Here is a 25260-nt window from a genome sequence, read left to right on the forward strand (position 1 = left end):
GCCTGTCCCTCCAGATTCCAGAACCTGGGCCTCTGGGACAGGCCGGGGTACAGGCCGGGGTGTGCAGGTGAGCTGCACGGTACCTCTGTCTGTGCTGAATTCGACTGCCTGTGGCTGGGGAGGAGGGGCAGATATTGTCTTGGGGGAATGATAAGGGTCAGACCTGCGGTGCAGGGGTCAGAGAGAACGGCCCAGGCCAGCGCCAGTCGGCAAGGAGGGCGGACCCAGCCCAGGACCCCTGGCCCCAGCACCCCTTTGGCTGCCTGGTCCCCTGCACCTGTGGGGGCTGTTTCCACAGAGACATGGTTTATTCCACAGAGAGCAGATGTGGCTTCAGAAGGGGAGGCTCCGGTGGAGGCTGGGGAGTTAGCTCCGGTCACTAAAGATGTGCTTCAGTTTCTGCTATTTCTACCCCTCGTCCCTGCCTTTCCACCCCCCCCCCCCCGCCCCCCCCCCCCCTCCCCGGCTTCTCTCTGTTTTGTCCTGCCCTATGTACCTTACTGGCCTAAGTGTGGCTGTCCTGGCCCTGTCTTCCTCTCCCCCTTCCCCTCCTCAAGCCCTTAAATCTATGGAGGAGGCTGAGGTCTCCCAGAAAGGAGTCCACCTTCTTCAGGAAGCCCCGGGGCAGGGGTGGTGTAGCCAGGCTTTCGAGGCAAGGGGCCCTGGGATCAAGCCCTCCAAACTAATCCTTTACTCCCCCCGACTGCAGAGGGCGCCCCTGAGTGTGGAGGCGGCAGGCAGGGAGCAGGGCTGTCTCCCGGCTGCTGGCAGGAAGGCCCACACCACGAGGAGGGCAGGGGCCCAGGCCCACAGGAACGAGCTGTGGGACTTGGGCAGGTCTTTCAGGCCCTGGTCCTTCTGGCCCTGGGCCTCAGTCTCCTCATCGGTGAGCGGGGCTTCCATGGGATCTCTGTGAGGCTGGTGTCACAAATGCCTGCGGACCCGCACCCCACCGCCTTGCTCTCCTCGGGGTTCCTGCGACTTCTCCGCTCCGCTCCGGCCGGCTGGCCCTGGTCCCGCGAAGCCCCCTGGGCAGCACAGGCTGGAGAGCTGGTCTCTCCCTCCCTCCCTCCGTCCCCATCTGGGCTTTGGGTAAGCATGGGCGGTGGAGGAGGACGGGGAAGCTGTTCCGACTGACCCGGGAGTGACGGGCGAGTGGGTGACACGCGGGGTCATACAGCGGCCGTCTGCTTCATGCTGTGGAAGCTGATCCGAGTGGGCGAGGTGGGGATGGACATGGCCCCTGGGACTCGGAGGGAGTGATGGTCCCGCCACCGGTGCCACCTCTTCTTCACGGCTGCGCGCACCTGCGGTGGAGGCACAGACTCAGCTGTTCCTGGCTGCATACTTGACCTCTACGCTGCAGGGGTCCCTCAGGCAGCCCTCCTGCCCCCCCCCCGCCAAGGCTGGGCGGTTTTCCAGACGCTCCCCTCTTCTCCACTGTGGAGCTGAGCAGAGCCAGGGACCCGGCAGGCCCGAGGGGCTGGGCGGCTCTGTGGGAACCGCCTGGAGTGGGTGTGAGGTCCCCAGCCTGGCCTCATACCTCTCCATTTAAGAAGCAGTAGAAGACAGACACGAAGAAGCCCTGGAAAGGAAGGAGGGTGGTCAGGGCTCTGCGTGGGCACCGCCCGGTCTGGAGGGGGCCAAGGGGCCGGGGAACACTCTGACCCAGGACCCCAGAGGCTCAGAGCTGGGGCCACCCCTCCTGGTGCAGGTGTGACAGAGCAGGTGCTGAGCTAGCAGTAGGTGCCAGCTGGGCGTCCAGACCCCATGGGGGGGGGCACCTGGGCTCTGGGGTGGGGTTCAGTGTGTGCACACTTATATTTGAGTGTATACCCAAGTGACCCACATGTGCACCTGTCCCGTGTGTGTGACCGCCCACCTGGAATGACTGCAGGAAGGAGTTGAAGTAGATGAACACGATATGCGACAGCTCGTCCTCCTTCCCAGGGTTGACCAAGAAGAGCATGTAGGTGGTGCCCAGAAGCGGCAGGAGCACCAGGGTGGCCTTCACCGCCTTCCTGGGGGAGGGGGGAACACTGCGGGTGGGGCCTCACTGGGTGGCGAGAGCTCCCGGGGGAGACAGAGAGGACCCTGCCCAGAGGCAGGTGCAGGGCCCACCTGGCCTCCATTTCTCCCTGGGGGGACGGGGGCGGGGGCGGGGGTAAGGCACCCGTCACTTACCTGTACTGGATCGTCTCTGACGTGGTGGATGCTCGTAGTTTTGTCATTAGGATCCTGACGATGTTGAACAGAAACACAAAGTTGATCTGGAGGAGAGAGTCAGAGAGGGGAAGGGGGACCATGAGGTGGTTCGCGCTGAGAGCAGCCACCTGCCCTGTAACCCACGGCGAGCCCGAATTCCATGTGCACATACAGCACGCACATCACCCCAGCTCCCAGCCCCGGCCTGGGAACCCAAAGCCTCTGCTCCTCTCTTGGGGGACAGGCAGGCGCCCCCTTCTGCTCAGCTGCCTGTCACCTGAGGGCTCCCGGAGGGGAAGCCACCCCAGGCAGCAGATGAGGGCGCAGAGGCCACGCCTCCTGAGGCCTGAGTCCACAGTCCTCACCCCGCTCGGCCCGAGCCCCTCCCCCTCTCTGCTGCGGGGTGCAGGGTCCCCCCTTACTACCATGGGTCTCCTGGAGAAAGACTGCTTCCTGGTGGGCAGGGGGAGAGGGCCTCTTACTGAGGACAGCCCTGCCTGGGGCAGCAGACGGGCCGGCTGGGGTGACAGTAACTGGGTGTCGCAGGACTGATGACTCTACCCTCCATCCCCTGTGCCGGTAAAGTCCAGAACCTCCGCAGACCGCGCAGTCAATGAAGATGAACGAGCTGTGGGCCCACGGGGAGGCTCTGGAAGGGCCTCATTGGTCTTCATTCTGAGCTGTGTCAGCATCCGCGCCCCCGGCGCCCGCCTCTCCCCAGGCCCCTGCCTGGCTCCTGTGGGCCTGTGGGCTGCAGGTGTCTGTTAAATCTCATGTGCTGCCCCCCACACACTCCTGGCAAGGCTGTGGGTCTGTTCTCTGTGCTGTGTGAGGGTGTGAGGGTGTGTATGGGGGGACATGGTGTGTCTGTTGTTTTTTATCTTCATTTGTCTCCAAGTGTAAGCAGACAAGAAAGGGAGTGTGTGTATGGGCCTGACACTAGCAATCCCTTTCAACATGCACACGCACACACACACACACACGTACACACACACACACACTCACACACACACACACGCACACACACTCACATACATACTCACACACTCTTCCCAGGTCTCAGTCCTGAGACTCCACCACTCCTTAAACCCTCCTAAGTTCCGGATCCTGGCTGGGGGACACAGGCAGACATCACGGGACAGAGATTCCTGTGGCCTCTGGATGACCCCTAAATTTGAGGTGCTCTGGGGACCTGAGGGGCTCAGGCTCCTTGGCCATAGCCTGCAGCTCTCATGCCCTCAGCAGCACGGCCTGGTGAGCCCAGGATCAGGGTGGGCTGGGAAGCCTTCAGCCAGGGCTGCCCATGGCCTGCTGAGCCCTGGTTCTCCTCAAGGGTAATCCAGGTTATAGCTCCCGGGTTTCTGCATTAACCTGAACACATAGGTCAATCCCAGTGTCCTCACATAAGTGAGATAAACTATTTGACCTTCCTGATTCTGACTTCTCTTAGAGTAGGGGCTGTTGGAATCAAGATATATTCCCATTTCTGCCATATTTCCCTGCATTTAATCTTACTTACCCACCATCTGTCTACCCGCTAACCAATTCATTCAATTATCCACCCACTCTTACCCATCCACTCACCTACCCACTCAACTACCCACCCACCCACCCACAAATCCATCCAACTAGCTACTCAGCAAGCATGCACCACTTTATCTAGCCATTCACCCATTTATTTAATGGGTGATATAATATATGTCCAACCCACCCATCACCCACCCCTTCATCCCGTCCATAAGCATCGCTGAGCTCCTCCTGGCTACAGGGCCCTGTTCCCGGTTCCGAGGAAGAGCAGGAGTGGGGTCTAGTGTGGACAGTCTGGAAGACAAGGCCCTCTCCACTCTTCTCCCATGAGGCAGGCCAGTTAGTGATGCTGCTCCCCCCACCCCCATCTCAGCCTGAGTCTGTGCAGCCAGAAAGCCACTCTTCCCTCATGAGCTTGGTTCCCAGCCTCCCCCTTTACAACATCTGCACCACCTCACCCACCAGGCACCTTTCTTCCTCCTGCAGTGAGTCTCTGACACCCCAGTCCACATGGTGCTCTCCATTCTTGAACCCCACTCTTCCCCCTGTCAAATCCAAGCTCTTCAGTGAGCACCAGCTACTGCACTCTAATCTTGTCCAGCCTGGGTTTCTTGTTTCATTCATTCATTCATTCATTCAGTGAGGGCCATGTGCCTGACTCTGAGCTGGGCACTGATGACAGGAAGTGGACTTGGCTCTCGGTCTGGGGTGAGGGGTGCATTGCATTCCCCTTAAGTGAGAAATGGCATGTGAACTGAGAAAGGGGGGAGTGTTCCCGGCAGAGAAAGGGCCAGGGAGGAAGCCCTGGGTGGGGGAGGTGGGCTGGATGGTGGCCAGTGTGGCTGAGGTGAGGCAGAGGAATCAGGACACAAGTCCAGGAGGGCGGTAGAAATAGCTGGGAACCCAAAGCACGAGATTCCTTCCTGCAGGGCCCTCTCCGCTCGGGGTGGGGCAGGGGCCCAAGCACACATCCTACAGAGACGACGGCACAGGTGGTGGGGGACCGGCCCCAGAGTCTCCGCTCAGCTAGCAGTTAGTAGTGACCTTGGGCAGGCCGTTCCCTCTCTCAGTGTTTTCATCTGTGAAACGGGAAGCATGCTCCCTACTTCTTCCAGACACTGGGGAATGTGGGGTTTGGACATAACAAGGATGGAGCTTCTGGAAGGGCTAACCCTGGGCACCGGGAAGCCCTGATGGTGCAAATAGCTGGGTGTGGGCTGGGTCCAAAGGGAAGGACACGCAAAATGCCCTGGAGGCGAGGGTGAAACCGGGAATCGGACATGGAGAGAAAGCTGGTTGAGTCTTAGGGAGACAAGACTCCCTTTCTCCATTCACTTCCTCACCACTGTCCCCCCTGCTGGCACCAGGGGCTCGCTCCCCACTATCGTTGGTCCCCCAGCCAGGCCAGCCTTCCTTGGCTGGGTCCCAGGCTCGTCACAAGGCCTGTCCTCCAGGAGGGCTCTCGGCAGCTGGCCGGGAGGGACTGGGTCTCATGGAGTCTCCATTCAACGAGTGAGGGCCTCATGGCAGCGGGGACGCCAAGGACCATCCTCCCCGACTCACTGCTGACACGGACTGGCTTTGCCTCTGAAATAACAGAGCCCCGATGGTGCGATTTCAGGCCGTGGGTGAGAAACCTTCTTAGTCATCTCCAGTGCACATACATCAAGGACACTCCCAATACGGGGGTCAAATGAATCCCGGGAAAAGTCACACAAAAAGAGAGTAAGGCAATAAAAGAGATAAACAGTAATCGCCCTCACGGTAGACCAAGGAGGCCCTCATTAGGCACCTGCTGTGTGCAAGGGGCGGATGGATGCCGCTCTCTCAGTTCCCAGGAGTGTGTGGCCCTTTAAGGAAGCTGGTACCGACAGGAGCCTGAAATTACCGAGCCTGAAATAAGTCTTACATAAATGCCAATTTCTTATGGGGCCTTTCTGTGCGTCTCTCTTCTTTATGTGTGATATATAATGGGTTCGTTTTTTGCAGAATGCAGCCCCTACTTAAACTCCACCTTAATTAAAGCTCGTTGTGGATTACAGACTCAAAAACATTTGGCAAAGGGCGGGGAGCTGAACTAGGAACAATTGCTCATTACGCTTCATTCTGGTACCAGGGCTCCAGGCTGAGGCTGGGCTGGGCCCCCAGGGGGCTGCTGGGGGAGGACAGGGGTATAGGTCCGGGCTGAACAGAAGCCTGCACACCCTCCTCTTGCCACCACTGCCCCCTTGCCTGGCTGGCTCAGCGTTTACCTGGCACGAATGTCACATGTGCGAGGGCACTAGCCACCGGCCAGTCAGACCCATTCTCTGCCCAGAGGAAGAGCCCAGTGCCAGGGAGGGGAGGGGCTGCTTGGACACTGAGCGAGGGGAGAGTGTGCTGGGAAGGGAGGTGTCAGGAAGCCGGTGGCGTGGACGGAGTGTGTGCAGAAGAAGACATTGCTCCCTCATGTCTCTGCTGGGTGGGTCCTCAGCTGCTCCCCTGGTCCCCAGCCCCGTCCCAGTGTCTACCTACCAGGAGCACGAGGATGATGGGGCCCTGGAAGATGTAGTCCAGTAGGTCGCCCGGCTCCTTCCCAAACCAGCACCTGCAAAGGTGGGGGCTGTCAGTGACCTGCTGAGCTGCAGCGGGGGGACCACCGCAGACTCAGGCCCAGGGGCCTCCAGCGTGACCCTTCCTGAGACCCATTCTCCAGGGCTGTACCTTCCCCAGAAGCAGGGTGGATGGTCCCAGCCCCACTGACCACCGTGCTCACCTGGCTGCCTTTTGTCTTCCTTAGAGGTTCTCCCCAGCCAGTCTGAGGGTGGCCTGAGTCGTCTCCTCCTCCTTCCCTTCTTCTTCCTCCTCCTCCTTCTCACTCCCTCACCCCTTCTAGATTGCTGGGCCCAGGGCTCATGACGGAGAGCTGGGCTGCCCCCCGACTGGTCTTGGGTCCAGCCACCTGTGCCCCCTGTTCACGCATTGCTGAGAGCCCGCTGCTCCGGGTGCCAGGCACTCCGCTCACAGCAGGAGCCTTCTCCTGCCCGGAGCCTGCCTTCCTCCCAGCCCAGCCCCATTCACCCTGCGGAGGGAGCCTGCTGCCGCCAGGGGCGTGGTTGCTCTCTAGGGAGAATGGAGGATGAAGCTTCGGAGTCTGGGCCTGGGGGACCTCCTCAGGGACCTCCTCCTGGACCTGGAGAAGGGCCCATGCCTATGTCCCCACCCCCTCAGAGGGCATCCGGTGCACCTGGCTCAGACAGGCATCTCCCCAGCTGCCCCCCAGCACCGGGGTTTCTGGTCTCTGCTCGAATGCCCCCTGTGACGGGAGGGTCACTCTTCCGCACAATGATGAGAGCTGCCCCTTTGTTCTGGGGTAGCTTTTATCATATGAGTGCTTCCAAATGCCGAGTTCCTGGACTGCGCCCCATTCCTGCCCCCACCCTCAAGTCCCCTCTGCTCTCTCCAGCCTCAGAGATGCCCTGGAGACTTCAGTACAGACACTGACGGCCCCCTGTCCTCTCTCCTCTCAGCTGGTGGTGCCGGCTTCCCAGCTGCTCCCTGTGGGACCCGTGACCAGACCAGGTTGCCATCATCGGCGCCCGTGGCTTCGTACGGCAGAGGCTCTGACGCAGGTAAGTCCCAGGACACGCCGCAGCCCCGGGGTCTGTGAGAGGCTCCCTGGCCTCCTCCATGTCCCCCAGTTCTGAGGAGGAGGCCTCCCCAAAGGCCAAAGGGCGCTTAAAGGAGCCAGAAGTCCTAACTCAGTTTAACCAAGTTGACTCAACGCCGACCATATGAGCGCCTCTGGGTGCCCGGGCTGCATTTTTTCCATCTAAGGATGCGGAAAAGCCGCTCTGTCCTGTGTGGCTGCCACGCCTCCCTACGGCTTGGCGGAGCCCACAGCTGCCCCGTCCGGACACCCCTGACCCTGACCCATGGCTGGCCTGTCTGACTCACTGTTTATTCTCATAGTAGAGGTTGGCCAGGGCCCAGGCGATGATGATGGGGCAGGGGATGCCTGGAAAAGAGACAGACATGGCTGTAGTGGTCAGACAGGTGGACAGGGTCAGTTCCCTTATAGAACACAGGACAGGGGGACCAGAAGGGGCCTGAGATCATGTTTCCAATCCTCTACTGCAGACCCCCCATGACCAAGGGCCTGTCCCTAGACCCAGTCCCGGCCCCTCCCCCACCCTCAGCCGTCGTCCCCTCCGGGGAGGCCAGAGAGAGGAGGGGACTGGGTTTTCTGAGAGAGAAGTGCCGCTGGCGGCTTCTTGTCCAGAGTCAGAGACCAAGGCCTTGGATCTGCCACTCCAGGCGGGAGACAGGTCCCTGTGTGGGAGGCGCTTTGGAGGGACTATTTGCTTCCTCCTGGCCTGCCTGGAGAGGGCTGGCTGCGCTGGGGACCGTCCTGGGGATGGTGGGCAGGGCTGTGGTTCTGTCCTTGGACCCGATGAAGAGAGGTGACCTTGAGGGTAGCACCCCCTCCCCGCTTGGCCCTGCCACCCCCCCGGGGACCCTCACACCATCCGATGAAGAGGAAGAGCCACTTGCGCAGGCGCTCGGTGGAGTAGGTCATGACGATGGCCGTGTGCAGGTAGCAGCCCTCTACGAACATCCAGAAGAAGTTTGTCACCAAGAAGTAGTTGAAGACGGTGGTGATGCAGCGGCACCAGACCTGTACGGGCAGGCGGCGGTCAGGGCTGCGGGCCGGCCCGTGTGTGTGGCCCGGCGCTGGTGGAGGGCCGGTCATTTTAGCGGTTCGTGGGCATGGCATTGAACACCCTCCAATCCCACGCTGGGTGGACTAGCCTTCGTCATTTCTCTCTCACTGTTTCAGACTGAGTGAACGCACCGTCTCGCGGCGCGGGTGTGTCTGACTTCCGCCAAGGTTCCTAATTCCCCCTTTTAACCAAGAAAGAGGGGCTGGCTCCAAGCGTCCTGCAGGCCGAGGCTAGAAGGGCGTAACTGTTGTGTTGCCATGGTGCTATTTCCTGGGGGGTCACTTTTAACCCATAAGTCACACTGGTTTCCACTGAGGGATGGAAGGTGAACTTTCATGGAGGAAAGTGATTTCACGTAAAGTGATTCGATTGAAAGAAAATCATTACATAAATAACAGTACGGGGTCGACGAAGGTGGGGGGAGTCATGGAGGGGCGTCTCCCGTCTCTGGTTTTGGGAGAATGAGTTTTGGTTGCTGCTCTTTGTCCCCCCAGCAGAGGAGAATCTGTCCCTTTCCCTCTGAGCTGGGCTCCCCCACCCCTGGGCCCAGCCCCAACCCGTTGCCCAATGACCTCATTGCTCTCGTGCACTTCGGGGTCGATGAGCTGCAGCAGGAACCACGTGGCATTCCGCAGGATAAAGGTGCCGATCAGGTTCCAGTGAATCACATTCCGAAGACAGCGAATGCTCCTGCAGGAGGCCCAGGTCAGGGGTCAGCCAGGGTCAGGGGTCAGCTAGGACTGAGCCTCAGGAGGCGAGGTAGAGACAGCCTGGCATTAGGGCAGGGTTGAACCAGGAGCCAAATTCCCGCTGTGGAGGCCATGGTCGGGCCTCTCACTGCCAGCCTCCCCATGGCATCCATGTGCCTTCCAGGCACGCCTCCCCCACATGCCCTCCGTCTGCTGGCTCCAGGGCCCCTGGGGCGGAGGTGAATGTCTGGGACAGGCGAAGGGGGTGTTGCGGGAGGAGGACAGGGAGAAATCAGGGGAGGGGTGACTCACCGCAGGATGAGGAAAAGCAGGAAAGCGGCCATGAGGGCTGCCATGGAAACGCAGTGGCCCAGGTAGTTGACCATGTGGGCGATGTAGTAGTGCAGTTCATACTTCCACTGCTGGACAGACAGACAGACAGACGGGCAGACGGAGCACTCCAGTGATGGCCACCCTGTATGTCCTGACCCGGAGGGCAGAAGGGCTCCTCCATGCAGCTCCCTGCATTTGGTTTGCCACTGGGTGGCTCTTGGTAGAAATGGCTGCGGTCAGGCCTCCCGACATGCAATTTTGGAGCAGATTTAGACATAGTGTATGCTGAGACGTGCCAGAGGTGCAGGCAGATTTTCTTTTCTTTTTAATTCTGGATTGTGTTTAGTCTCAGCTCAGACCCCAGCCGGCTGAGCAACTGAGGGTGAATTGATTCAAATCTCTGGGCCTCAGTTTGAACCCTGTACAATGGGTCCAACCAGCCATCCTGCCTCAGAAGCTGTGACTGATGGGAGGTCTGAGGGCTGCCCTGGGATCGGTCTGCCCTTGGGAGGGGCAGGTGTGTTGTCTGCAGCGTGCTCAAGAACAATATCAGAATCAAATAAAAGCCATTGTGCTTTCTATTATCCCCAGGCTGGCAATTCTAGGCAGAGGCGGGGATGAAGGACTCCTTCCTGCCCCAGGAGGCTTCTCCCAGCCCCACTTGGTTTGCCACCCTCAGAGGGGCCGTGAGCGGAGGTGAGCACAGAGGCCGGAGCAAACCTCTCTCTTTTAGGACCATCCCGCTTGCCACTCCTGTGACCCTCACCGCAGTGTCCCTTGGCTCACATGTTGAAGAATCACTTTCCCAGGTTCCCAGGCTAGACAAATGGTCTCCCAGCCCCCTGAGGACTGTGTTGGGTGAATGAGGAGGGGCCTGAAGGCGGACGCATCCTTTTGGGTCAGAACTGAAGCGTAGCTTTAAAGGGGAGGTGGCTGGCCTTGCAGGCAGCAGGGAACTCTGTTTCAGAGCAAGAGGGGCTAGTGGGCTTTGAGCGGGACCCAGCTTCCTACAGGACTGCCCTTCTGGGAGCTGCACTCATTTCCACGTGGAGTCAGAGTTAGAGTGCCACCTGGGGAAACTGAGGCCCAGAGGAGGAAGGACATCACACAGCCTGTGAGGTGTTGGGGCACTGACTACAGAGTCATTCCCTTCTTGTGTCATGTGCCACCCTTCTCTACCTCATCACAGTGTCACTGAACACGGGTGGGCGGGGGACGTGGGGCAGGGATAAGAGGTGAAAAATGGAGTGGTTGGGAGACAGGCCTGGTTCTGCCACCCTGGGGATCCTGTGAGTCTATCAGGGTCAGGGCAGGGGGGCCACTCACCTTGTCCTCCAAAATGGGCACACACTGTGAGTAGTTGAGCCGTGAGGCCCAGGTCCCATTCTCCAGGCACTCTCGGTAGATATTTCCTACAAAAGATGCCAACCACCAAGAGGCAAGTCACTTCCCTCCTCAGGAACTCTCCCTGGCTCCCTGGTTCCCCCAGGATAAGGCCCATACTTCTCAGCTTCCCTAGGGCAGGAAACACAACACGCACCTACAAGTTCATCTGAAAGCCATGTGTGTGAAAACTGCACACGAGACTTAACCACACACGGCAGCTAAGAGGCATGAATAATAACCCCATTCCAGTATAGTCTTAGACTAGTTCGAACACTTCCTTTAATTTTGTTTGAAACTGAACCCAATTGTAAGCCCTGAGATGTGGGTAACGATTCACTGCTTTCAGCCAAATGATTTCCATTCTTATCTCAACCATGTTTTGCTTAAATGGTTCATACTTTTCCTACCAGTATCAGTGCTTTCATTGTAATAACAGCTACCACTGACATAGCAGGTGTTTGCCACGTACCAGATCCTCTCTGCTTTCTAGCTGCTGTCCAGTCTCCACAGCAACCCCGTGAAAGAGGTACTAACATAAACCATTTTATGGAGAGGAAACTGAGGCACAAAGAGACTGGGCTGCCTGCCAGATACAAGAATGAGAAAAGGATTCAGAGGCAGGAGGTCAGGCTTCAGGCTTGATGTTCATAACCTCTAGGCCAGGGGTCCTCAAACTTTTTAAACAGGGGGCCAGTTCACTGTCCCTCAGAGTTAGAGTGCCACCTGGGGAAATATAAATATTTATATTTATATTTATATTTTTTATATTTATATTTTTCTTTATATTCTATTCTAATGAATTCTGTTTATTTTATGTACAAATGCTGGTCGTGACCCCACTAAATTGACTTCATAATCCACTGTTGTGTTACAACCTGTTGTGTGACAAATAGACACCTCTTTTCGAGCGTTTGCCATGAATCACTGCACGTCATTTCACTGGACTCGATCCTACTCTTTGCTACTGAAGTGGAGCTCCCTGGGGACAGACCAGTAGGCACAGACAGACTGTACTGGAGTCATCGGATCCCCCTCAGAAGACTGTGTCGAATTGACTCAGGTCGGCCGACAACTTGGGAAGCAGAGTCTGGGATGTGGGATGTGGTAGCAGGAAGGGGTTTCCCTCAGAAGCCCAGGCATGCCTGGGAATGAGGTTCTGTCTCATTGGGTACCAGGGGACTGGCAGACAGATGTCCCCAGCTCTTCAGGGGAGCTGGCTAATGAGGATTCTGAGCCCTCAGGCACAGCCTGGGACAGGAGAGTGACAGACAGGGAAGAGTCTCCTCTGGGAGCCACAGGAAGATGGGCACGGAAAGTCCTAGGACAGGTGGCCAGGCCAGAATCTTGGGGATGGATGCAGTGAGGTGGATGTCCGTTACCACAGCAACACAGGTGCCCCTGCCAAAGATCGATGCCGATGGTGTGCAGTGTGGCCCGCCAGGGGCATTAGGGTCTGAATGATGTGGGCAGGGTGTTCTCCTCCAGGGCTCTGTGGCTGGGAAGCCTGGACCCCCTCCCCAGCAACATGCTAGGACTCTGCACCACAGTGGCCCTGGCCTGTTGAAAGGGCTCTCCTCCTTTCAGATGCTGACAGTGTAATAGAAGTGCCTGGTTCAGGCAGTCACCTGAGTGGTCCAGGCGCCCGGCTGGGAAAAGATGGGGGCCTATATTCTAGCTGTAGTTTTGTCCTGGCTGGCTAAGTCCCTGCCTTCTTGGCCTCAGTTTCCCCTCTCAGAAGCAGTAAAGCAAATTTCTTCTCCAGGATGGTATTGGCATCACAGGTGGGTCAAGTATTTGTTGTGGGGGGCCTTCTCAAGATGCTAAGAGCCAGTAGTAACCATGAATCACTGTGATAATCCCAAACATCCCTACAACACTTTCAAGGGTCCACTAGGTTGGCACTGCTACCTCTGTTATTCTAACCAGCAAAGCATAGGAGATAGGCCATAGAAGACAGGGACAATTTTCGTGGTAGTTATGGGGACAGAGTGCAAGAGGCAGGTTGGGCATGGGAAGTGAGAAGTACTGTGGTGGAGGGTCGGTAATGTGGTCATTGTATAATGACAAGGAGGAAGGTAGGAAGGCTCAGAAGCAACACTTATTGAAGGATTGAGGTCACTGGGCAGGACAATAATGTTCAGCACCATGGACAGCGGAGCAAACCCATTCCTAGCTATCTATGCAGGTGCCCCTACCTTGGAGAGATCCTAGAACCCAGCACTCTCATCCTGCCTTCAGCCCATGGCCCTGGGCACAGCCCAAGAAGGCTACACGAATTCATGTCCCTCCTGAAGAACAAGCTTCAGCCCTAGATCCTCCAGATGCTCTCAGGCCTGCTCCAGCTCACCTGAGGGTTCAATTGCTACCTCTCCTAGTGCATGCTGGTTGGGATTTCCCAGCTAGCCTAAGGAGGCAAGGTCTAGGTCACCCTCTCCTCTGGTCCTTTCCGAAGGACAACATAGAGCTGAGTACACAGGGGCTCAGGATGGACCGAGGTGATGCTGTTGCCTAGGTGACTGGGTAGCCCTGAATGAGGATGAGAGGCTTGGAGTGGGCCAAGGGGACAGTCTGCCACCCAGGCCTCACCAAGCTGGATGGCAAATGCAGAAGCTGCAGTCACACACGCGGGGAGCATTAGGGTCTCATACGCATGTCACAGGTAGGTTGAGCCCTGTTTCCAGAACTGCTGACACTGCAAGACCAACCCCACCTGCGGTAGGGGTGTCTGTCTACAATAGCAAACCTTTGGCCAGTATCCTCCAGATTCAGGGCAAGAAATCCTTGACTGTCCCCAGAAAAGTACATTGGAAACAGAGCCAGCAGGTGTCTCCTTGGGAATTTAAGAGGGGGAGGCAACTTGTCCCTTACTGGTCTAAAGGGGCCCTAAGAGGGAGAGTGACATGTCCAGGATACCCAGCAATGAACAGGCAGAACTAGATCTCTCTCCCCTGGGACAGGCTTTCTCATGGGAGACCCTGGAGCTGGCGTTTCTGGAAGCAAGAGGCTCTCTCTTGCTACACCAGGTCCCAGAAGGCGCAGTCAGCTGTGCCCTCTGCCATGCCTATCTGGGACCCTCCTTGAGGCTCCCCCTGTGCCCCCCCCCCCCGCACCAGGCCTGTCTTTGAGAATTGTGACATCCCCACTGAATCAAGGCCCAACCTCACCCTCTCCATGAAGCCTTCCAGGAGTGCTGCGGGCCCACCAAGCCCCCCTTCCCAGTCCCTGACTGCTGATTTGTGCGAGTCTGGTCTTTAAGCTGCCTGGGCCGCCTGAGGGATGAGCTCAGCCTTTCCAAACATCTCTGTCCCCGCAGGGCCTAAGAGGAGATTCCTGCACAGCAGGCTGACCCAATGCAAAGACCAACCGCTCTGGCTGGAGACCACTCAGCTGATGTGTTTCCATGTGAACACTATCCATGCTTCAGCATGTGTCTAGAATGGGGTTCTGGGAAGTGGGGACCCATCCTCTCCATGGGGTTGGGGTAGGTGGAGTGTCCCTTTATCCCCTGTTCTGGGAGATGCCTCCCAGTACAGATGGGGCCAGCCATTCCCAACAGGGCCTGAGGTCCAGGAGGCTGAGGCTGAGCTGGGCAATTCCTCAGGAGGAAAGTGGACCTTGTCCAGGAGGAAGCAGCAGCCCTTTGTAGCTGTGAGGCTCACAGGGACACGTGGGAGGAGGGGCCTGAGCAGGGCACTCCAGGCTGGCTGGGGAGAACAGGGGACAGCCCAGGCTGGGTTAGGAACCAGAGCACAGCTCCCCCAGCCCCCGTCCACAGGCTATGGGTTGAGATGCTTTATCACCCCCCTTAGCCCCGTGGTCTCCTGGCCCAGGCTGAATCAGGGACCCCGAGTTCCACGGCCACACCCCACCCAGCTCGCAGAATCCTAAAAACACAGTTCTATAATCTCAGGACTGAAGGAGCACAGGCGTCATTCCTGCTGCTTGCACACCTCCCGGGGCGGAGACCTCATTTCCAGCGGGGAGGTCTGTTTTAACCCTGGAGAGAAAGCATGGCCTCAGACGATGGAGGGATCCTCCTGAGCGGCCCCACTGTCTCCACCACCCCCTTCCGTTAGGGGCTCCTCTGCTGCTGGGCTCCTTGGGCCCAGGAGAGCCCTCCACTGGAGCAGGTGCCGGCAGGGGAGTGTGCTTAGCTCAGATGCAGACACTGCTGTCTTGCCCTCTAACCGTCTCTCTCTAAGAGCTCGGACGTGTGTGTGTGTGTGTGTGTGTGTGTGCGCGTGTGTGTGTGTACACGAGCGCTTGAGAGGGGTGGGCGAGCGGTGCCACAGTTCAGACAGACAGACACTCAGAGAGGGGTTGCTATGATGTTTCCAGCAAGGGGATTCAGACACCCTCTCCCTCCCAGGAGGCCCCCTGCCAGTGGGGTGGGGCTGGAGATGTGAGTGGCCTTCAGGGGGACCACTGATTGCTGCCCTGGCTCCTGCCTGGCTCCATCAGACCATGCAGGGGGCACAGACTCAGGCAGCCCCCCACTCCCAGGGCCGGTACTGAACGATCCCACCTGGGTGCTGGGCGGCTCCACAGCCTCCAGCCAGGAGGAAGGTGGGCACAGGCTGTCCCCGCGGGGGGCGGGGGTGGTCCTGACGCCTGGGGCGCTGGAGGAAAGCAGCCCACAGCCTCTGACTCAGCCCCGAGGGTCAGTCTGGAGAGACCGGGTAGGAAGAGGCAGCACCCCACTCTGGCCCAGAAGCTTCGGTGCCCGCTGCTTTCCCAACACAGGCGCTGGGCTTGCCCTCCCCTCTCTGGGAGTGAAGAGTGATACCCATTCACCCGGGGGTTGGGGGCTCAGCGCAGCGCCCCCGCCTCCCCCCCGCCCTGCGGGGGGCCATTGGCTAAACAAAGAGAAGCTATAATGGGGAGCCTCACGCACCCAGTGTAGATAACCTGGAAGAGGGGTTCACCCTCAAAAGGGAGGAAGTGTGTTCTCCTCTTTCTGGGTTCTCGCCGCCCGGCGCGCGGGAGTCGTGGGCAGATCACTGCCTCGCTGAGGTCTGATAACAGTGGGGCACAAGGAGCGTCCCCAGCATCATAAGGGTCCTCATCGCCAGCGGGCTGACGGTGCCCTGGCCCTCGGCACGTCTCCAACGCTGGGTCAGGGCGGCCCCCTCCACTCCCTAAGCCGCCCTCCCGGCAGGCCGTGCAGAACGCGGCAGAGGGTCGGGCACTCACCCGTGGTGTTGTACTTGATGCCGTTGAAGTGCTCAGGGCACGGCCTCTCCACCAGGGCTCCGGCGGCGCTGCGGGGCCAGCACGTCCCGATCAGGTCCAAGGTCGCGTTGCAGTAGGAGTGGGGACCTGGCGACGGAGAGAGAGAGCGGAGCAGGGCTCAGAGAGGTGGTAGGGGTGTGGGCGCCGCGGGAGGCAGGGCTCCAGGCGTTCGGAGCGCGCAGGGAAGGAGCCCGCGCCCCCCGGGTCGGCTCGCCTCCCGCCTACCCTCGGGGTCCAGGGCCAGCGCCCAGCCGTCAGGGAACAGCTCTCCGGCCAGCGCCAGGCTGCAGTTGGCTTCCAGCAGGCTGGGGAGCAGCGCCGCGTCCATCGCGCCCACCGCCAGCCGCGCGCAGGGACGGAGTGTGAGTGTGCGCTCGGCGTGGCTGCGGGGCCCGGGCCGACTGAGCGGCCCAGAGAACCGGGTTTGGGTCCTGCCCACCCAGCCCCGACCTGCCCTTCGGGCGCTGCGCCGGATCTCCCGGAGCCGCCCAGTCGGGACTTCACCGAGAGGAGCGGGAAGCGCACTGAACTGCGGGCCCACCGGTTCGGTCTCGTCCAATGGCCGCGTCAGGGGGCGGGGCCGGGCGGCTTCTCCAGCCCCCGACCCACGGGCCAGGCGGGAGTCCGCGTTCTGTGGTCCCGCAGTGGTTCAGAGGAGGGCGGTGGGGATGGAGAGCGTGGACCCGGGGTGGCGGAATGCCCCGTCCGTCCGTCCGTCCGTCCGTCCCTCCGGAGGATCACAGCCGCCAGGGTGCAGCCTGCCTAAACGAGCGCTACCTCCCTGAGGGAGTAGCAGGGAGGGGGTGGGAGTCCACGTGCAAATCTGCTTTCCAGAAAAGCTCCCCGTGGCCTCTGGGAAGGAAGTCGATTGGAGGGGCTTCAAGGGAAGGAGGGAGGCCACCGAAAAGTCTGGTGAGAACGAGGTGCCTGAATGGGTGAAGGACCAGCTGCAGGAGCTGGGATGGCCGGGGATTTCCCAGGAGAACCAGCCCTGGGAGGAGGGCCTGGAGAGAGAAGAGGTGGTGGCGAGGTCTGGGGAGAAATTGTCTGAAATTAAGTGGAGGACTTCAAACACCAGGGTCTGAGGACGCCCTGGGCTCCTGAGATGATAGTCCCTTCCTCCTGGCGGGGGCATGGGCAGGGCCACCTGGGAGTGGTCTCTGTATGTGTGTGTGTGTGTGTGTGTGTGTGTGTGTGTGTGTGTGTGTGTGTGTGGAGAGCAGGCCCCACAGCAAGTATGGAGCAGCTAAAACCCCTTCTGTGGCATTTGCTCTGGCCCCATCAGGACCACCTGCTCTGTAATCTGTGCGGGCTCCATTCTGAGCGCCCACGGTTGAGCCCTCTGCTCAACCAAAGGCCATTCTGCATCTCGACTGGCCAGCCGGGGCCAGAGCACAGACCCACAGACCCACAGACCCAAGGTCCCCTGGTTTCTGGAATGCAGGGCCATTTCTCTTGGATCTTATTATAGGCACAGTTGTCTGTTATTCTAGGTGTGACAGAGAAAACTGAAAAGGTAGCAGCTTTGGAACAAATTGATTGTACAACTCACTTCAGTATTTGCAAATAGGTAAATAGGGAAAAAATTGTCAAAGTGAAAACTTCCTTCAGTTAGATTAAATCCAACTACAAATAAATAAGGCATGGGCCTTTTTGCTCGCTAAGGAAGCCAAGGTCATGGGAGGCCCTGGGATGGAGGCCAGGGGGCGAGGTATTTGGGACAGTGTGTGCCCCCAGGCTGGTGCGACAGGTTGCAAATAAGTTCAGGGAAGTGTGACATGTGCTGGGAAGACACCTGTGTGTCATGGGCAGCACTGGGTGAGGCAGGTGCCACTGGCGCACCTCGGTGACAGCTGCAGTGGCGGTGACCAGTTCCAGGCAGGCAAGCTCAGACACACATCTTGGTTTTCCGGTCATAGCCTAATGCCAGGTGTCAAACAGGCGTGCAGAGCACAGTGGAAATACACACGGCGCCACATGCAGTCACGTGTCTTCACAGTGACACACACATTCTCTCATTCACCCCGCCACCCATCCAATGTCAGCTGGAAAACAGGATGTAAGTGGCCAGTTTGTCTTTGCATCTCTTGGGGGCTGTGCGTGGCCAGACTGAAAGGACGGGGTGTGCATGACTGGAACACAGTTGTGGGGTTCACTGGGAGTTACAGTGGGGAGGCTGCTGAGGGCACGGAGGCTCAGGAGAGTCCAGGAGCTGCCCGGCTCCTGCCCTGTGACACTGGGGACAGTGCCCCTAGGCCAGACACATCCTCCCCACTCCAGCCCACCCACCCCACCCACCCCACCTGGGCACAGGGGAGGTGGCCTGGTGGTTTCATGTGGAACCGTGGGACCAGGAAAGGCCCTCTGCAAACGTCTCATTTATAGCTGGACAAGGGGAAGCCCAGAGGAGGAAAAGGAATTCCCCCTTCAGTCCCTCCCACACCATCTTCATCTCTGCAGAAGCCAGACTGGGCTCCTGCGCATGTCACTCCTCACAAGAGTGGCTCCCGATGGCCCTCAGCAGGAGCCGGCTCTCTGGCCCTGCAAAGGACATTCTTCCTGGTCCTTTATCTGCATCCTCTCCCTCCTGCTCAACTTGAGAGGCCTTTTGGGACAGCTTGTCATTCGCTGGAGCCACTCTATACCTCTGCACCTTTGCATGTGCTGTTCCCTCTGCTAGGAACGCCTTCACAGCTCTTTACTCCAGTTTGCCTAGCTCGTGGTCGGCAAACCACGGCTCACGAGCCACATGCGGCTCTTTGGCCCCTTGAGTGTGGCTCTTCCACAAAATACCACATGTGGGCGCGCACATACAGTGCGATTGAAACTTTGTGGCCTGTGCGCAGAAGTCGGTATTTTGTGGAAGAGCCACACTCAAGGGGCCAAAGAGCCGCATGTGGCTCGCGAGCCGCGGTTTGCTGAGCCGCAGTTTGCCGACCACTGGGATGTCCACTCGTCCTTCCAACCATCAGCTTAGCTCTTTGTCTTGTCTGGGCTGGGTGGCCTTCCTCGGTGCCCGCATCTCCTAGGAGCTGGTCTATGCCACAGCGAGGTTGTTGGTTTTTCTACTGTTTCCTCTCCCAGCCTGTGACTCCCCGAGGGCAGGGCTGGTCACGCTCACTAACTAGCCTAGCGCCCAGCCGAATGCTGCAGGCCTGTGCTCAGAGCCATCGCTGACAGAAGGGCTGTCTCGGCAGCGGCCTGGTCTCCTGGCCAAGGCTCTCTTCCCGTTCAACTAGCCCTGGTGTGTGTGTGTGTGTGTGTGTGTGTGTGTGTGTGTGTGTGATTGAGGAGTTATTTCAAGGGATCCCTGAGTCCATTGGACACATGTATTCCCTCTGGACAGAATAAATAATATGCCTTACAACAATGGTTCTCAACCTTCCTAATGCCTTGACCCTTTAATATAGTTCCTCATGTTGTGGTGACCCCCATTTCATTGTTACAAATTGAACATAATTAAAAAGTAGTGATTAATCACAAAAACAATATGTAATTATATAAGTGTTTTCTGACGGTCTTAGGTGATCCCTGTGAAAGGGTCGTTCGACCCCCAAAGGGGTCGCGACCCACAGGTTGAGAACCGCTGCCTTACAACATATACCTCCGTGATGAATAAAACAAATATTCCATGCAAAGCCTGCAGTCTCTCATGATTATGTGTGTTCCCTTTACTTGGACCTCAGTTAGGGGCTTACGGTGTAATTGACCATAGCCTTTGGTTCATGACCCCTTGTCACCAGTAGCCCACACATGGCCTAACTTTATTTTATTTGTCTTTCCTTTCATGGAAGTTTGTGTGTAGCAATAAGTATAATGACTCGGTCACTCAATCTGAAACTAGATCATTGCCAATCACTAGCCTATTTATCTATCTGTGCACTCTCAATATTGCCTTGATCATATTGTACTTAGCTTTTTCAGGTTGATCACGTGAGTGTGTGTCTGAACAATAGATTGTTTGGTTTCACCTGTTTTTGAACTTTATGCATTTCCTCAATCAGTGAACCCTAAAAAGGAGAGTACTGCCCTGGAAGAATTGTTCCTGAAGTCCAAGGACATCCTAACAGCACGGATGGTCCTCTCAGGGGTACAGCCAAAGAAGGATAATGCGTCCCCACTTGGCTGCTAGGCAGCATGGCGTGCCGGAAGAATGTGTAATGGCAGGGGAAATGTTCACTCTGCGCTAGAAGAGGCAAAAGCAGGTTACAAAGCTGTGGACGCAGGGTCATCTCAGCGTTATCAAAACAAAAACAGAACTGAGAAAACATGAGGTTCTAGGGATTGATAAACTGCTGGGGCTCGTAAATATTATGAATATTCCTGGGCTGAGGGACAAGGAGCACTTATTGTCTTCTTCCTTGATTTTTAAAAATATTGTTTTCCGAATTTGTGGTGTGTGTGTGTGTGTGTGTGTGTGTGTGTGTGTAATATGTGTGATATCGGTTTAAAAACAGATAAATGATACTACAAATGAGGCAGGAGAGGCCTTGTTTTTGGAAAAATTGGGACCCTCCTCACTAGGAGGGGATGGGGAACCAGTTTTCAGGGCCAAAAGGAAGGTGGGGGTCTGTGTTGGAGGGGAGTGGGGAGCAGGGAGAAGACAGTGGGCCCACAAATGAACCAGCATCACCTCTAGAGCAGAGAGCTCTGAAGAGGTTAAGGTGGGCCCTCCTGGGAGGGGGGGCTCTATTTCCTGCCGGATGTGGCCCCTGCTGGACGTGTCCACAGTCTCTCATTCAACCTGCTCAGTGAGCCTCTGAGGTTAATACAGACCCGTTTATAACAGACGAGGAAACGGAGGCCCGGAAGGGGTTTGGGGTTGAATTGTGTCCCTCAAAATCCATATATTGAAGTCCTAACCCCCGATGCCTCAGAAGACGGCCTTATTTGGAGACAGGTCCCTAGGACTAGGATGGTCTCTAATCCAAAAGGACGCTGTCCTTTTAGGGAGAGGCGGTTAGGACACAGACCCCCAGAGGGAAGATCAAGGGAAGGCACAGGGAGAAGACGGCCATCTATAGGCCAATGAGAGAGGCCCAGAAGGAACCTACCCTGCCAGCGTCTGATCTGGGACTTCTGGCCTCCAGAATTGTGAGGAAATGAATCTCTGTCGTTTAAGCCCCTCGGCCTGTGGTGTCTTACTGCAGCCCTAGCAAGGGAGTGCAGGCTGGTTGGGGGACTTGTACGCAGGCACACAGCTGTGGGAGGGGACGGGGGGTGGGGGGTGGGGGTGCGGGGGGAGGAGATGGCGTCAGACTCGGGTCTGTCGGACCCTAATGCCTGAGCTCTTGACCCCACACTGTGAGGAGGGCAGGTGACAGGCTGTCATACTCCATGCCCGACTCAGGCTGCATTTGGCGCTGGGTCTCCCTGTTGACCAGCACCTTTATCTCCAGGGGCCGAGGGCACCCCTAGCCTCCCTCCTCCCCGACTGCTTCAGTGGATGCAGATCTGAGAAGGTCGGGACCTGGACCCCCCCGCCCCCCCGCCCCTCGCGCCCCGCCCCCCCCCCCCCCCCCCCCGGGCCTCTCCCGAGCCTGTGGCTGACCCTGACTCTGACCGGCCACCGGAAAGTGGAAAGCTCCGAGGGGTCAAAGCTCAGGCACCCGCTGCCGTTTTGAAGGTCCCTACAAGGAGGTGACACTTGGAGTCGCCGTGACCAGAAAATAGATTTTACACCTTCTGCTGGCCTTGCCCGAGTTTAAAAGCAGAGGGGCGGGCCCTCCCCAGGCTCCTGAATGCAGCTCCTGCCACTCCCTTGGGGTGCAGATGCTGGGAGCTGGGACCTGGGAGCTGGGAGCTGGAGGGCGACTCCCAGCCAAGCCCTCATCACCAGGGAAGAGTCTGAGCCCCAAGTAGGAAGGGCCTGTCAAGGACAGAGACAGAGCTGGGCCTGTAGCTGGAGGCTGCCCCTGTCCAGCACCCACCAGGGTAGGCTGGCCCGGGAGAGCCTCTTCCTCCTATGGGCCCGGGACCACCCTCATCCTGGGGTCTGCCATGCGGTGCCCACAGGGGCATGTGTACCTGAGAGGTTGGCGAGCGTGGGTGGCGGGGTGGCAGTGCTGCTCCAGCAGTGCCCACAGGCGCTGGTCTCCAGGCACCTGGCGTGGCCCAGCTGCCTAGGAAATAGGAGGGACCAGGGTCAGAGGTCAGGCCCTAGGGAGCGATTGACAGCACATGTCTGTCCCCTGCCCTGTTCCGCCCGTCATTCATCCCTTACCTCTGAGGTACAGAGGGGAAAACTGAGGTGGGACATGCCTGAGGCCAACCAGCAGGATAGCAGCCTGGCCGGGCCTGGAACCCTGTCCTCAGAAATGGCCGGTGCAGCTTGACCTCTGAGGCAGGAACCTTCTCTGTCCATCCTTCAGCCCCAGAGGTTTCCTCCCCAGGGTGGGATGCACCCCTGTGACGGGGCCAGAGAGCCAGGTGGAGGCCCACTAGCAGTTCACTCACCCAACAAGTACTTGTAGGATGCCTACTGTGTGTCAGGCCCTGGCTTGGGGACCCAGTGGGTGTACTTGGGTAGTCTCAGGCCAGATAGGGATCCCCTTGATTTAGAAGGTGCAGAAGGGAGCGGGGGAGAGTGGGTGATTTCACACTGTCACACCGGTAAACAGGCAGTTACAAAATGTGTTGGGTTTAACACATGGGAGAGACACCTAACCGAGGGAGGCTTCCTGGAAGAGGTGGCATTTTGGAGACAACCAGAGGATGAGTAGGGGAAAAGGAAGGACCACTGTGTGAGTCCAAGCACTCACTAGAGAACAGATGAGGTTGTTGCAACAATGGCAGCCCCATCCAAAAGATAAAAACCACCCAGGATCCTATCACCTAGAAAAATCCTAAGAGTGGGTGCTGGGAGGGATAAAATAGGTGTGTTATCTCTGCTTCAGGGGACCATCTTCTGGTGGGAAGGATGGATGGGTAACCAACTTGTTACAGCATCTATAATTTGCTAAGGAGGAATGGGGTAGTGTCATGAAGGTGTTCATGTTGATGTGGGCTTTGAAGGTTGAGTAGGAGTTTGCCCAACTGATAAGGGCAGTGCCAGGAAGGGCATCCTGGGTAGAGAGCACAGCATGTGCAAAGGCTGAGAGGCTGTGAAAATTCAGGACCTGAGACTGACGGAAAGCAATGCACTCTCAAATACAAATCCTTGTCCCCCATTCCTCCCAAGACCACCACTTTTCCTGCTCTGTGGTCAGCACCCCTCCCAACCCTGACATTCCTGATTCTACGATCCCAGAAGCCACTGCCCCACCAGTGGATAGCCCTTCCCCTTCCCCTGCCTGTCAGATGTTTGCTCCCTGACAGCTGGGTCAATGTTTATCCCGGGATGTCCCCAGGGCCAGGATCCCATAGCCCTCAAACATCACATTCCCTACTTGGGGCTCCGTCTATTTTTTGTGCTGGGGCTGGAGGCCGCATGCTCAGCCTCCCCAGGCTGGCCTGGAACTCCTAACTAATGATCCCACCTCGTCAGATGGGAGAGCACTGTCCCCTGTCCCCCTCCAGGGTCATCTGTACTGATTAGCTCTTGGCTGTCCCAGGGGCAAAGAGCTGCTTCCACCCTCACCCCTGTTCCCAGCCCAGAGCCTGGCACAGAGCAGGTGCTCAATAAATGTTGGTTGGCCAACTGGATGGATGGTGTCAGCCAGGTGGAGCTGCGTCCTCACCCCCAGTTCTGGGAGTGCAGGTTCTGGGCTCTTCCTGCTCTTCCTGCTTTTCTCTGAATCTTCACCTGGAGGCCAGCGGGCCCTGCTCCCTGTGCCTGGAACTGGGAGCCCTCACCTTAGAGGAGGGCAGGGGAGAGGCCCTGGCAGGGTGAGGACACAGCGAGCCAGAGCCAAGACACCAGCTGCTCTTTCTCCACCCTGGGCCCTGTCCAGGCTGAACCTGTGCCCCAGGGGCCAGGCAGGCCCCAAAGGTGCCACTGCCCTGGAGCCAGGGGGTCTGGCCGAGCCTAATGCTCCCCTCTGGCCTGGCGACAAAGCTTCGTCTAAATTTAGCCCCTGGTCTAAGCCTGGGAGATTTACGGGACCACAGGTCCTGCAGCCAGATTGCCAGTAACCAGAGGGGAAGGGGTGAGCACCTCCTGCCGCCTCCTTCCCTGTCCAAGGTCAGAGCAGACTCCTCTCCAAGGGAGAGTTTCCCCTCATTCACTGCTTTCGTTGAGCCTAGGCTAGAGGCAGAGGAGAAAGAAATTCAGGCTCTGCTCCCCTGTCCAAGGAGGGAGGAGGTAGGAGGAGATGGAGAGGAGAGAATGGGAGGAGAGGAGGGCAGAGAAAGGGGGAAATGGGGGGAGGGAGGAGGGGGGGAGGAGGAGGCAGCCTGGACCCAGAGCAGGCAAGAGGCCGCAGTGGGCAGCATTGGGCTGAGGCTGCCTGAGACAGAGGGTGAGGGATGGGGGGTCATGTGAAGGAGGCAGCTCATTATTTCCAGAGCCACTGGGCAGGCTTTCTGGAAGGGGAAACCTTAGCTAATTCGGTTCGAATTTTCAGGTGCTGGACATTGAGGGCGGTAACCAAAGCCCTCCCACCTCCAGCCTGTTCCTGGAGGTCCCTTTTCCCACGATGCCCACTCTCCCTTCCCGTCCTTATTCAGCCTCCAACTGGCCTGCAGAAACCAGGCCTCCCCTCCTTGTGTGTTCTGTGATCTCCGAAAGCCTGCAGCCCCCTCTCTCCTGGGCCCGTCTCCCCTGACCTGTGCCAAGTCCTGGGCCCTGCACACAGGTGTCGAGGGTGCGGGGAGAGGACAGGGGAAGGAAGGAGGAAATACCTGGACCCTAAACAGGGAGAGGGAGCTGGCTAGCAGGAGGCCCTATAACAGGACTCCAGGTCTGGAATCATCTCCTTGCTTATGGGCTCATCTAATGTCCAGTTTGCCGGAAAGTCACCCTTTTCTGAATTGTTGGGGCATCTGAATGCCCCAACAGTAACTCAGCATTAAAATTAAACCACAGTAAAAGGAAAGTTTTGTTAAGTGAAGGGAATCTGCAGTGGGGCTATCTGGTTTGAATCCTGGCCCTGCCACTTGCCAGTCCAGTGACCTTGGGCTCATGATCTGGCCTCAGCTTACTCATCTGTAAAATGGGGATGATGATGGTCTTATCTCCGGGGGCTGCTGTGAAGTTTACAGGAGATTCTGCATGTCAGTGCTGCTAACAGTGCCGAGCACATGGC

General features: G+C 57.9%; 1 protein-coding gene across 2 annotated transcripts; it reads right to left on the bottom strand.

Moving 5' to 3' along the window:
- Window positions 1-466: 466 nt before the first annotated feature.
- On the bottom strand, window positions 467-16403 carry CRHR2 (corticotropin releasing hormone receptor 2). 2 transcript variants are annotated; one of them, XM_070425174.1, is made up of 13 exons: window positions 16301-16403; window positions 16037-16162; window positions 10784-10869; window positions 9437-9546; window positions 9008-9125; window positions 8236-8389; window positions 7669-7729; window positions 6247-6319; window positions 2185-2270; window positions 1883-2021; window positions 1544-1585; window positions 1139-1307; window positions 467-1028 (listed from the first exon to the last, which is right to left on the bottom strand). In XM_070425174.1, exons 1-12 carry the CDS (start codon window positions 16401-16403, stop codon window positions 1173-1175), a joined length of 1233 nt encoding a protein of 410 aa, XP_070281275.1. In that variant the 3' UTR covers window positions 467-1028; window positions 1139-1172. The 2 variants fall into 2 exon arrangements, with proteins under 2 accessions (XP_070281275.1, XP_070281274.1); XM_070425173.1 differs by having other exon boundaries at window positions 467-1307.
- Window positions 16404-25260: the final 8857 nt, after the last annotated feature.

Source organism: Myotis yumanensis, unplaced genomic scaffold, assembly GCF_028538775.1.
Source record: "Myotis yumanensis isolate MYYU_CA2020_CCGP unplaced genomic scaffold, mMyoYum1.0.hap1 SCAF_9, whole genome shotgun sequence".
Classification (NCBI taxonomy): Eukaryota; Metazoa; Chordata; class Mammalia; order Chiroptera; family Vespertilionidae; genus Myotis; species Myotis yumanensis.